Source organism: Rattus rattus, chromosome 2 (genome assembly GCF_011064425.1).
Source record: "Rattus rattus isolate New Zealand chromosome 2, Rrattus_CSIRO_v1, whole genome shotgun sequence".
In the NCBI taxonomy this organism is placed as follows: domain Eukaryota; kingdom Metazoa; phylum Chordata; class Mammalia; order Rodentia; family Muridae; genus Rattus; species Rattus rattus.
Window position 1 is genome coordinate 8398068 of NC_046155.1, and position 13155 is coordinate 8411222.

General features: G+C 53.8%; 1 protein-coding gene across 1 annotated transcript; it reads right to left on the bottom strand.

Moving 5' to 3' along the window:
* Positions 1-2116: 2116 nt before the first annotated feature.
* Positions 2117-13155, bottom strand: B4galnt4 (beta-1,4-N-acetyl-galactosaminyltransferase 4). Its single transcript, XM_032891503.1, has 20 exons — positions 12719-13155; positions 10175-10278; positions 9778-9873; positions 9596-9691; positions 9420-9510; positions 9245-9345; positions 9026-9093; positions 8747-8825; positions 7266-7332; positions 7034-7168; positions 6846-6955; positions 6666-6766; positions 6485-6585; positions 5530-6415; positions 3913-4196; positions 3673-3826; positions 3498-3570; positions 3251-3404; positions 2742-2868; positions 2117-2514 (listed from the first exon to the last, which is right to left on the bottom strand). Exons 1-20 carry the CDS (start codon positions 12867-12869, stop codon positions 2391-2393), a joined length of 3102 nt encoding a protein of 1033 aa, XP_032747394.1. The 5' UTR covers positions 12870-13155; the 3' UTR covers positions 2117-2390.

The window sequence follows — 13155 nt, forward strand, 5'->3', positions numbered from 1 at the left end:
GAGGTTCTCTGTGAATTCAAGGGCAGCCTTGTCTACATAATGAGAACCAGGACAGTCAAGGGTAAGGAGAGGGAGAGGGAGAGGGAGAGGGAGAGGGAGAGGAGAGGGAGAGGGACAGGGACAGGGACAGGGACAGGGAGAGGGAGAGGGAGAGGAAGAAGAGGGGAGAGGGAGAGGGAGAAGAGGGAGAGGGAGAAAGAGATTCTGACTTGCGAATGTGAATTTATGGTGTGAGCATAGACTGGCTGCTAGGGCTGGAGAAATGGCTTGGTGGTTAAGAGCACTGGCTGCTCTTCCAGAGGACCCAGGTTCAGTTCCCAGCACCCACATGGCAAGATCACAGCTGTCTGTAACTCCTGTTCTAGTTCAGACATACGTGAAGGCACAACACCGCCTGACTGCTGGCATGGGCTTCTGAGATGAATCTACTCCACCTTCCTTTTACTTATAATTTCTTTCCTTTTCATTATTTTCTAAGAATATTTCTTTCTTGATGTCCTGTATTCTCCACCTCACTTTGACACAGTCTCGAGACCTTCCTGCTTAGTTTTCTGAGTGGTAGGTCTTACATGGGTATATCATTACACTAGTTTTCTTTTTAATTTAAAAGGATTTTTTATTTTACATATGTGTGTGTGTGTGTATGCGTGTGTGCGCGCGTGCGCACGCGCCATCTCTGTGTGGGTGTTCACAGAGAGCAGAAGGGAACATTGGATCCCCTGGATCTGAAAGTTACAGGGAATTATGAATTAATCGCCTGATATGGGCGCTGGGAACCTAATAGTTTCTTTGGAAGAGCAGCAGTGCCCAAGTGTCTTTCTAGCTCACATTTAAAAAAATATTATATATATATATATATATATATATATATATATATATATGATGAGTATGCTATAGCTGTTTTCAGAAGAGTCCATTACAGATGGTCGTGAGCCACCATGTGGTTACTGGGATTTGAACTCAGGACCTCTGGAAGAGCATTCAGTGCTCCTAACTCCTGAGCCATCTCTCTAGTCCCCTCTAGCTTACATTTTGAGTGAATGAGCTCATGAGAGTCTGGCCTATATGTATATATGAATATGTATTGTTTCACATGCATGTGCATCCCTGGTGGATGCCTGGTACATGTAGAGATCAGAAGAGTATTGGTTCTCTTAGAACTGGGGTCATGGATGGTTATGAGCCATCACCACGTGGGTGCTGGGAGCAGCAAACGTCACCTGCTGAGCCAGCTCTCCAGCTCCAGCCCACATCATTTATTATTATTATTATTATTATTATTATTAATTATTGAGTATTTTTATTTAACTTGCAGTGCTTTGCCTTTATGTGCGTGTGCCATGCCTGTGTAGGTCAGAGGACGACTTTGTAGGACTTAGTTCTATGTGAGTCTCAGAGTCGGCAGTGGATTCATCTTTTTTATTTTTTGAGGCAGGGTCTCATTATGTACCCAGGGCACAGAGATAGGACAATCTCTCTCCCATCTTCTGGGATTAAAGGTATATGCCACTATGTCTGACTCGTAAGATGTCACCTTCTCCTCCTCTTCTTCCTTTTCCTGCTGCTGCTATTTAAAGATTGTTTATTTTATATATGTGTGTTTTGTCTAACATATGTATGTGTACTGGGTAACCTGAGATGTCAGAAGAGGATGTTGGATCCCCTGGAGTCAGAGATAATTGTGAACAACCATGTGGGTGCTCATGGGTGCTGGAAACTGAACCCAGATCCCTTGGAAGAACAACCAGTGCTCTTAACTACTGAGCCATCTCTCTAGCCATCTCTCCAATGCTTTTCTTGCAAAGCATCTGTATCGGAACTTCATCTAGACACAGAGAAGGCGATGTGGGTAACTGGGGGCTTCAGTGTGTCTGCTGGGGCTGTGTGGGGTGACAGACCAAGGTCACTCTGGAGACTTGGTGTAACCACACATGCTGGCTCCAGGGCAGTTGCTATGTGGGAAGTCCTCGTGCAGCGTCCTTCCTGAGTAGCCAGGCTCCACAGAAAGCAGGTGGAAACAGAAGCCCCAGGCAGGAAGTGGGTGTGGGAGCGGAGCCTGCATTGCCCACAGCCACCAGAGCTCAGCCTCACCAAGAGAACAGTCACAGAAAACAAGTCAGAACTAAAAAAAATATTTCATTTCATTCTGAATAAAAAACAGAACAGACAGAACTCTTGTAAATTCTGAAAACAATGTCATTGCTACGGAAAATTTCACAGAAATCATCAGGGAGTGTGGGGATCAAGGTGCCTGCCCTGCCGCGAACGCTGCCTATCTGGAGTCACAGAGGAGGCATTTAGGGGCCAGCACAGGTGGCCCCAATCAAGGTCAGGATGCAGCTTCAACCCTGCTGCGCCAAGGCCCCGTGGCACAGAGGGCAGCTGGGTCTTCAGGATCGATGCGCGCGGGCACCCTTGCGGCTGCGTGTGGCCCACATGCCTCGCTTCGAGTGATAGTGGTGGTAGAAATGTCGAAGTCGAAGCCTCTCCACCTCCAGCCCTGCCTGCAGGACCCTGGGATAAGTGGGTGGGATGTCAGCACCCTAGCTCAGGTGCTGTGACTCAGGGCTGCCTTTGCAACTGCAGGATCCCAGGGTGGGGGTGGGGTGGGGTCTCGGGAGTAGGGTAGATGGGAGGGATTTTGTGGGTCTCTAAGACCCTGACAGGCGAGGCTCTGTCATTCCATCCTCTCATTGGAGGAATATGAAGTGTCCCGGTGTGAGGTAGGGGAAGGTAGTCACCTGTCCAGAAGTTCCCAGTCCTCGCCTCCCCACTGGTCACGGAACTCCTCAGTGTTCATGCCTCCCACTCGGTCAAAGTCTGATTTGTAGATTCCAAAGAGACCAAATCCATTCACCTCCCAGTAACCTTGGGGTGGGGAGGATAACCATAAGGGAGTGGTCTTTAACATTTTCTCCCCAGGGAGGCTGGAGGACCCTGGGAGGAATTCTAAGAAGTCTTATTTTGGAGACTCTGGGGAGGGTGTGATGTGTGTGTGTGTGTGTGTGTGTGTGTGTGTGTGTGTGTGTGTGTGTGTGTGTGTGTGTGTGTGTGTGTGTGTGTCTGGTATTTGTTCATAACTCATAGGCTCACTGAGGAAAGGGTGTCATGAACTCTGCATGATCTTGCCCTCCTGGGTACTGTGAGGTATGTATAGATAGGGTCCTAGGCTTACCGGGGAGGTTAGGCTTGGATTTTGCCCTGGTGGTTGTGAGAACCTGGAGTTCCTGGGGAACACTCAGGTCCTTACCATGTGGGTCCCACGGTGAGCTCCCACAGCCCAGACGCATGACCACAGGGGCGAAGGCCAGCTTGCCCTCCACACAATGCTTGCGGATGCTGTCCAGGATGTTAGGCGGGAAGTGGATGTGCAGGTCACAGAGGAAAACGATGCTGCTGGGGTCCTGTAGGTTGGGAGGTCTGAGCCCTGCTCACCTCCCCAAGGTGAGCTCAGCACCCTCATTTCTTTCCCCTAAGCCCTTGACTGGCCCACAGACCTCCACTGCATCAACTCCAGTTTGCAGGCCTGCAGAGCGCTCGAAGTTTCCAGTTCGTCTCAAGTACTGGTACCTGGAGAAGCGAAGGAATCACAGTAGTCAGTAAGCGGGGTGGACGGTGTCAGGAGAGGAAAAATCCTTGGCTTCCCTAAGTGGTGGCGGTAAACTTCGTTACCGAGGTAGCTGAGCCGCACGCAGGGCCCGCTCCACATCCATGTCCTCGCTCTCAAAGTCCACCAAGATGATGTTGAAGTAGGAGTCCCCCGTCTGCACATGCAGCGCAGTCATATCTGCCAGGAACTGCACTACCCAGCGCGCCTGATTCTTCACTGGAAGAGGGGGTGCCACTGAAGCAGCATGGCTGGACCGAATGGTTCCCACCTCCCACCCCACCCCCTCATAGAGATGCACATACCTGGTACAATGAAATGAACCATGACATCCTGACGCCAGGCCAGGTGCAAGGGCCGGCAGAGCTCTGGGCGACTGTCTGGGTGGCTGGAGGCGGCAGGAGGGGGCTCGGGACTGTCTCCATCTTCGTCCCCAACGCGGGCTCCGGGCAATCGCAGGAAGACATATTCTGAAAGGCGCTGGCGGCTGCCTCCGCGCTCTTGCAATTCCAGTTCCAGGAGGAAGCGGCTTCCGCGTGCAGAGTCGCGGCGCTTTTCCACGTTCACGATGCGTAGAAGCGAGAAGCGCCTGCGAGGCAGGGCTGATTAACCGAGGGTTGTAGCTCCACTCAACGCCTCCCCCTAAACCCCCGAGAACCACGTGAGTGCACTCCCCAGACCGCATTACAACTGCAACCCGCTCCATCGCTCCCAAACACAGGCTGACCTTCCCACGTCTCGCTCCCCCGGCCCAGCAGGAAATAGAAAGGCTACACTAGGAGGCGCTGTGAGCCCAGGATTGGCAAGTTCCCCCAGATGTCTCCCTTTGCCTGATTTTCTTTGTCCTGAGGTGATGTCTCAGTCTTCTATGGTTAGCCTCCCACAGAACCATCAGGAGGAAGCTGTTGGTTCTCCCATGTGTGTCCCCCCACCCATACCCTCAGCAGGCCCCCCACTTTGCTTCAGGTCTTAGACTTTTTATTCTGCTTCCCACCCTCTGATGACTGCAGTACTCTTCTATAGGAGACCATTGGCATGTCCTCAGATGGGAGTCCTGTGATTCAAACCTACCCAGATCAGGAACCTTTGCCCCCAACCAAACACTTTAGGTTACTCCTTGGGGTCACCTACACCATAGCACCCAGATACGCCTATGATCACTCACAGTGAACAGTCCTGTAAAGACCGTGAGACCTGCCCTCTGAGCCACGTAGGTCTGTCCAACATCACCAATGGTGGGAAAGGTCTCACTGCCCCTTTTGAGGACTGCCATGCTCTTGCCCTCTGGAGCAGCAGCAAATCTGTGTAAAAACCCCTGTCCTGTTCAAAACTTCGTGTTGAGCTCGGCTCTCTCCACTGGCTGCCAGACACCTTGTCCTGATGTCCCTGAGTTCATCAAGGCCCACAGGTTCCTCCCTTTCCTCAAGGCAGACCGTGTACAGAACAGCCTCTTTATAAGAACTCCCTCCAAGATAAACTGTGGCCCTAATCTCCTTGGAAATGGTGTAGAAATAAGTTGGATGCCCGAGGCCTAGGAAACCAAGGCCTCCTTGAGTAGACACGGTCCCTAGTTAAGACCCTGAAGTGTTCCACAAGGAGAGGTCTAGGGTTCCTGAGCTTGACACTTAGTGTCTCTGGCCCCCAAAATGGTTGTCTGCCCACAATCTGGCTAAGCCTGACTACTGTTCCCTATAGTTTGGATTCATTCTTGGGTCTAGGTCTAAGGTGACAGATGTGGGAATTGGCAGTGAGGAGAGAAATCAGTCTTGAGTGGGGCTCCAGAGAGCCCTTCAACCTGGATAAGCAAGACACAAGTTACAGAGAGGAGGAAGGGGATCAAAGAGCTGCTGCGAGCCAAGGACGTTCTGAAATCCCTGCAGACACCAGCATGCCTTCTCTTCAGGTAGCCACCTGTCCCGTACCCGCCATGCCGTGCATTAAGCCGCTCCATGTACTGAGCCACCACGTCCACTGCTTCGGTCTCAGGAAGCTGCAGGTTCCCGGACACGTTACAGCGTAGGTCGTTCCAGTCGGAGCGCAGCAGCTCGAAGTCCATGGCGCCCACGCTGAATGTGCGCTGCCAGTCAATAGCATCCTCACGCCAGCGGCCCAGCGGCCGCCCAGCAGCCTGCTCCTCCTCTTCCTCACTGTCTTCTGATGTGGCCTCATCACCAGGGGCCCCGTCCTCCCCTTCTTCACCCTCTCCAGGCAGCTGTGGTCTAGATACCTGAGATAAGCTCAGGAAGGAGGTCACAGACTGTGTTTCCACTGAGGAGTTCAAGTCCACCGTGGGCACCATGAGTCCTTGTCCGTGCAACTGGCCCTCCCGGCCTCCCTGGTTGGTCTGTGCCCTGACTGGGGGCCTTAGTTCTGTGACCTTGGGGCTACTGGTCCTATAGCCCTGGGTCCGAGGTGGATGCGGGGGCACCCGTAGCTGTACTCTGGGCAGAGGCTTGGGGCGCAGGAAGACACCAGGGAAGGGTGGCCAGGGCGAGTCTCTCAGTGCCCTTGGGGAAGCCCGCTGTCCAGGTCGTACCCTGGTCACATACACTTTTGAAGACGACTTGTCCGCGGTTCGGGGAGGCGGGGCTCGCCCCAAGAAGAGGGGCAGGGGGCGTGGGGCCCAATTCAGTGCCCGGGAATGTCTGAGGGTCTGCTCATCCAGAGGACTAGTCGTAGGTGGGGTAGGGCTGGCTGTAGTTTCAGGGGAGGCTGCTGGGGTGGGGGTCCTGTGGCTCTGCTGTAGGGATGCGTCAGTGGGCTCCAGGCTGTCTAACAGTTCCTGCTCATCTTCATCATCCAGGAAGTCTGCAGAGAGCATCTGGTAAGCAAAAGTATCTGGCATTTGAGCTGGGAGGGCAGGAGTGAGACACTCACCATCTGGGTTGAGGAAGAGGAAGGCTCTACGCTGAACTTCTTCCTCCTCATCCTCCTCTCCTTCCTCCTTGTCCATTTTCATGTATTTATAGAACCCGAACCTGAGGGAGAAGAGTGTATCAGAGACCTTCCTCACGGAGGTTCCACATCCTCACTTCAGATAGGCCACGCCCCCACCTACCTTTCCAGGTATAGTGGGGACTCACGGTAGAAGCACTTGTTCTCTGTCTCCATGTGAGTGAGACGGGTATGGTCATTGGGATAGATGAAGGACAGGTACACCTGCAGCAGGGCCGACAGCTTAGGGCTAGGGCCTGGGGCAAACGGTAGCTTTAAGAAGCCTCCCTCGCCAGGCACTTACGAACTGCAGTCCTTGGTATCTGGCTATGGGGAAATCCTTGAGGACATAGGTAGGTGCATAGGCACAGGGTTCTAGCACATTCTCCAGGCTCAAAGGTTCCATCCGCGGAGCTATAAAGAAGGACAGTCACTTGGTGGCCTGGCCCTCACCCCACTCCATCCTCACCCTCCTCTGGAGCCTCCTCTCACTGAGGAAGAAGGTGTCCCTGGGGTCTGGATGTAGCATGTCGGCGCTGGGCTCCTCCTGTGGTGGGTATCCTCCTACATGGCTAGCTGGAGACTGAGGCACATGGGCCACATGGTCCATCTTCAGAGATGACTCATCTAGGAGTAGGAGGGTATCTGGAACTTCAGCCGACCCATGCCCATGCCGAGCCCCTGGAAACCCAGCCACTCCCCCGAGGAGACACCCAGCCCGCACCTGTGTATAGGGAGATGTGAGCAGAACCAATGATCTCGAACTTCAGACCCGGCAGGAAAGCTCGCCACTGGGGGTGTGGGGATAGAAAGAGGTTGGGTCCTGGTAGGTGGCTTTCCTTAGTTCATGGGTGAGGGACTAGAGTGAAAATCCTCAAAGGATGCCAGACACTTGGTGGGGAGAGTAGGAGGGGCTTAAGGAAGAGGCAACTGTCAGAAGGCCCAGAAGGTTAAGGAGTTCAAGGGGTAGATCTGGACCCCATCCGATGCTCCTTCCTCCCCCCTCCCTCCCTCCTTCCTCTCAAGGTTGCTGATTATAACCTCTGACCCCATTTTCTCTCTGGTTTTGCATGTTGCTTTCCTGAGGTCACTGCTGGATTTTGCCTCAGCCCTGGACCTAGTATCTGCCACCAGGTGGCCCTCCTCAAGCCCCAGCTCCATGGAGGCTCCTGAGTTTCTTTGCAGATGAGTTCCTTCCCACCTCTATTCAGCCAGTGCTCCTTGGGGACTGACTGGGCACTTCTGCCAGCTCATCTGGGACCTTTGTATCAGTACTTTTGCTCTCTTCCCTCCGACCATCAAAACACCGAGTCTCCATTTTACTGAGCTGCATGACATGTACTGAGGTGCTGAGGCCGAGAACCATCAACGCTACTGTGGTCACTGTACTTCATCCTCGAGGCTCTGTCTTGCTGTCAAACCCTCCTCCCTATCTCCCAGCTACCCGTGTTTCTTCCCCGTGGTGGCTGACACTGACTTTCAATCTAACAGGTTCTAGAATCCCTGGAGACAAACTTCCAGTGACTTGAAAGTAAGCTAAGCACCAGGGAGCATCTCTCTCAGTTCCTGGATGTGATGCAATGTAACAGCTAGCTCACACTCCTGCTGCCAGGACTTTTCCTCCATCATGGACTGAATCTTCAAACCGTGAGCTGAAATAAACTCTCCCTTAAGTTGCTTCTTGTCAAGTATTTTGTTACAGAGACAATCACGGCAATAAAAAGACAGTACACTTCCCATGGCTCTGCCCCTCGACTTCTCATGTTCCACACAGGTCAGAGGGACTCCTGGCATGCAACAATCTCAACTCTCTCAGTCTCCCAGACAGTCTGAGCAGTTCAGCACAGCGTTGCAGGTCTGGCCTGATCTGGCTACCAGAATTCTTGGAGTCTCAGACGATGCCAGAAAATGGGGGCTGGTCCTCCAGGCACAGAATTCATATACTACACTTCCTGCCGTACACTCTTTCTTCCCCATGTCTCCTGGTGAAGGGCCACTTTTCAGTGCAGACCCTCTGAACATCCAGCAGGCATAACATACCCTCCTGACCCTGGTCCATGTCCCCAAATATCCGCTTTATCTCCTAGACTGGAAATCCCTTCTGGTTGGGAACCACCCTGCAGTGACTGTCCAAAGACAGAGGAAGTGGATGGGGTTGGGGAGCTGTGGTCTTTGGGGCTCCTTCAGAGGGCAGGCCGCACTCACACCCACTTCCACATGGTCTGAACCCTTGTCATCTTGCTTGTGAAGCAGTTCAAAGTAGTATCTCCTGGAGGCCATGAGCCTGTGGACATAAGGAACTGAAGTTGTCTCCCGCCAAATAGGGTAAGAGCGCAGAGGAAGAAGACAGAATCTCACATTCCTCTGGGATGGTCCCTCAGGAAGACTTATGTAACATGGGCAAGAGCAATACCCAGCCTCCCTCTCATAGGCCAACACAGATGTGCACACACATGTGAATACATACATTCTTAAGTTACTCACCGCCGTGGCTTAGACACCTGGGAGCTGAACTTGGTGAATTCTCCAGGTGCAGTCCACTCAGAGCCAGTCTAGGGGTGATGCAAGGGGGACAAAGGAATGACCACATTCTCCTTGTGGGCATCGGACACAGTCCGTCTGTACTCCCAAGAAGCTGCAGGAGGTCCAGTGAAGACAGATGTGGTGTAGACAGAGGAGCTAGGGCAAGAGGGCAGAACCTACCTTGCCCACAAAGGCTATAAGCTGAGCAGCTGCTGGGCTCTCATCCAAACTCAGCCAGAACTCAGAGTTGTCATCCGAAGCCACGGAGAACTGGACGTCTCCTAGTCCACAGGACAGAGGCTCAGGAAGCCGAATGTTCAAGACATTCTGCCCCTGCCATCCCCAACCTACTCACCATCCCTGGCTGGGTGGATGAAGCCAAAAATCCGGAGTCCATAGTTCTTCCACTTAGGGGACACAGCTAACTTTGTCACCGTCGTGCGGGTCTGTAGGCAGTGCAACAGCCACTGACTCACAGCTCAGTGCCTGCCTTGCCCACCTTGCCAACCCGTATGTTCCTGAGGTACTCACATGAGGAAATAGTGGGAAGTGTAGGTTTCTTCTCAAGTGGCCCACAGCACCCCCACACCAGTCCTCAAACACGTGCAGGTTCACCTGTCCTTTGAACTAGGGGTCAGAAGGGACGTTAGCTGTTACACAGTCTGCTCCACCCCTCCTCCCAGCCCAGCCCAGCCCAACTCAACAGAGCTCACCTCTTCCCGCCATGGGGGTGTCTGATGGGTGAGGTTCAGTGGGGGTGGCTTTCTAGCTCCTCCAGGAAACAGCATGTTTGGGCCCCGCCCCTCAGGCTGCAAGAAAGAGTAGCCATGTCAGAGTTCTAAAGGCAGGAAGTGGCCCAACTGCACAGTCCGTCTAGGCACACACAGCAGAGTAGAACTTCATGGTTCCCCTTTTGGATATCCAGTCACATCACCTATGTATTCTCCACACAGGTACCCTCAGCAGATCTGCGGTCACTGATAAGACCGCATACCATTCATGACTACCCAGACACAGCATCCAGGCTGGGCTCCCCTACTACCCGTGGCCATATCTATCCATCTGAGAGACTGGCTCCTTGTGAATAGGGTTTTCCCGGTCACTCCTTACCGCCTGCTCCTCTTCATGGCTTTCACTAGAGTCCTCTGCCCTCTGTGTGGATGATGCCACCCGGACACCCCGGCTATCAGTCACACCAGTCAGCTTCTCACCGTCTGCAGATGTATGGGAAGCGTGTTAGAGCTCAGACCTCTAAGGCCAGTATCTTTGTTGTTGGGGTCAGCTGGAGGGGCAGGGCAAGGAGGATTGCTGAAGCCTCCACTTCTGCTCCGTCATTTGGGGGCCCTTCTAGACCCTACCTTGGGTGGGCGATTCAAAGCAAGAGTCTTTTTTACCAGCTCTTCCCCAGTCTCCAGTGAGAACCGGGAGCAGGGCTATATATACACTCAGGCTAGTGTGAAACTGTACACACTCACACCCATCTGGTGATCCTCTCAGAATGGGAGAAATCCATTCTTGGGAAGAATTCCAGATGGACTCACACCCTTGATGCCTTTCCCGTGTGCTGGGGTGTTTGCCTCCTTTCTCTAGATATATATGAAGACATGTCCACTATGGTTCCTCCAGTTTGGGGTAGACTACTCCTGTACCTTGTTTTGTCCCACTTCTTGGACCTTCTCCGTAAGTTGCATGCCCACCGTATTCCCAGGTGTCCACTCTTCTGGACTTGAGTCTCCAATTCACTTTATCCCAGTCCTACCCCTCCTGAGGCTTCCAGTGAGAGACACTAGATTCAGGAATCCTTCCTGTTTCAAAGCCACGCCTTGCATCTACATCTGCCCTTAGGTGCAGATCTCAGAAGCTAGGCTATTGGAAAGGTACAGCTGACACCAGACAAGTCTGAACAGTCTCTAGGTGAGGGGCTGCCTGTATGGTCTCCTCCCTTGAAATTTTGGTTTGAATGTGGTGCTCCACATTCTAGATCCTTCTCTGACAAGTCAGGAAGTAAGCAAGACTCCCGGTCAAATCCCCAGAGCCTGGCCTGGATACCCATAACCCATCAAGCTAAGTCTAGGCATTTTGAGTACAATGAGAACTTTCTGAAGTGGGGTCTCAGCTCAGGCCAACACCACGGCCTTGCAGGGGCTAAGCCTCAGCACAGAGGGCGTGGAAAGAGGTGTCTATCCCATTCTCACTTGGAGATATCTGTAAGCACAGGCTGCTGGACACCCACTGAATGTTGCCCGTATGGAAGACTGACTACACTGTCAGGAAAGTCTTAGGCACATGCACCTGCTCAAATTCTCACATGCCTTGTGGTGCCTGGTGGGTCCCAGGTGCCCAGATAGGAGATGGGGCTTCAGCCCAGAGTAGAGTGTGTGGCTAGGGCTCCATCTGTGCAGCCCAGGCTGCTTCTAGCAGTGCCATTGGGCAGGGCTGATTTTCAACCCACCTAGGAGGAGTCAGAGGCAGGTGCCCTAATGATTAACTTTCAACAGTGGGGCTCCCTGTCTTCACTCCTTCCTGGTAGTCTCAGACAGAAACAAATCGCTCAGGAAGTCAGCTGAACCCACAAGAGCAGCTGATGAGGGCTGGCTTTATTGGGTACTAGGTCAGTTCTGGGTCCAGACTTATCTCTTAGGGATAGAGCTGTGGCAGGATATCTTGAAGATGCCATCGCTAATAAGGTACATAGATTGGGGTGACCCATAGATTTTCTTGGGGGCTGGGAGCTGTCTCAGATCCTTGGCTCAGGATCTGGTGGAAGATGAGCGGAAACAATTGTCCAGGCATATGAGGAGGCAGGGGGCCTCTGCAGGCAGGAGACAGGAGCAGGGCTGAAAAGGGAGTTCTGGATCCATCAGGTGGAGTGGACTAGGACGTTGTGAGCCAGTGTCCCTGCTCTGAGACTTTGAGAGCAGACACTTGCTCCCCTCCCATTAAATCCTCAGCTCATCAGCTTCCTTCACAAAGATCAGGCCGAGCTCTATCTGGCTTGGTTAGGAATCTCCAGGTTCCTCCCCTGGTCTTTTTCTACCTAGCTGTCACTGATGTTCACCCTGCTCTGAAGCTTTCCCTGCAAAGTGTGCGTGTGATGGTGGCCACCATCTCTGGAGGTTCTCCCCAGCTTCTTGCTCTCAGGGTTTACCAGGCCTAAGTTGCTTTGTGTATCCTCTACCCACTCTTAAGTGTGCAGACTACAAGCGTTTACTCAAGTTAGCATTGGTCCCTAGCACACAGGCATCTCAGTCACAGGTGTACCCAGGGTTTCCAGCTGTTCTGGCCACTCCAGGCAGCTGGATCCCTCAACACCACCCTTACCTCCCCACCCTCCAACAGATGAGGAAACCGAGGCCCTGCTAAGTAGGCAATGGCCTGACAGGCCTCTTGGCTGAGGGCACCGTTCCCCCAAGGGCCCACCGTTAATTCCATCACCACCGGATCTAAGACAGATTCCAGGGTCCAAAAAGGTTAGGGATGAATCCCGAGGGTCCCTGGCGTTACTGCTGACGTCATTGGGCGTCCCGCCTAACAGAGCCGCGACCCCTCCCCCAATATAGCGGAGCTGGTTGGAACAGGACAGCAGGGGCTCTGGGCAATCAGAACCCCGCGCCTTGGGAGCACCGTGCCCTCTTGCCCCGCGCCATCGCGTACCTCGCCCGTAGCCCAGCCGCTGGCGTAGCGCGCGGCCCGGGCGCACCAGGCTCCGGTGCACATACGTGAGCCACGCGGCGCAGGTGAGCAGCAGCAACAGCAGCAGCAGCTTCATCTGCTTGCGGACCTTCTTCACCGGGAACCACGGCATCGTGGCGCCACACTCAGGGGCGTCGCTGCGGCCCTCCGGCCCCGCCTGCCCCGCCCCACATCCCCCGGCCCACCCTGCTGCGCTCAGCGCCTGCAGCACCGCATGGTCCTTTGTCCGCTGCGGGGGCTTCGGGATTCGGCCACGACTCCTGGGCTGCTCGGGCCGCGGTCGGGGTGGGCGGCGGGAGCGGCTCCTTGAGGCGCTCCCCCGCCCGCCCCTCCCGGCTGCTCACGCTCCTCTGGACGCCGCGGGACCGAGCAGCATCCACGCTGCGGTGCTACCCACC

Coding starts and splice junctions, on each gene's coding strand:
- B4galnt4 (XM_032891503.1), bottom strand. CDS start 12,869: ATGCCGTGGTTCCCGGTGAAGAAGGTCCGCAAGCAGATGAAGCTGCTG. Junction 10,279..12,718: donor GCGGCTGGGCTACGGGCGAG/GTACGCGATGGC, acceptor ATACATCTGCAG/ACGGTGAGAAGCTGACTGGT. Junction 9,874..10,174: donor GCCATGAAGAGGAGCAGGCG/GTAAGGAGTGAC, acceptor TCTTTCTTGCAG/CCTGAGGGGCGGGGCCCAAA.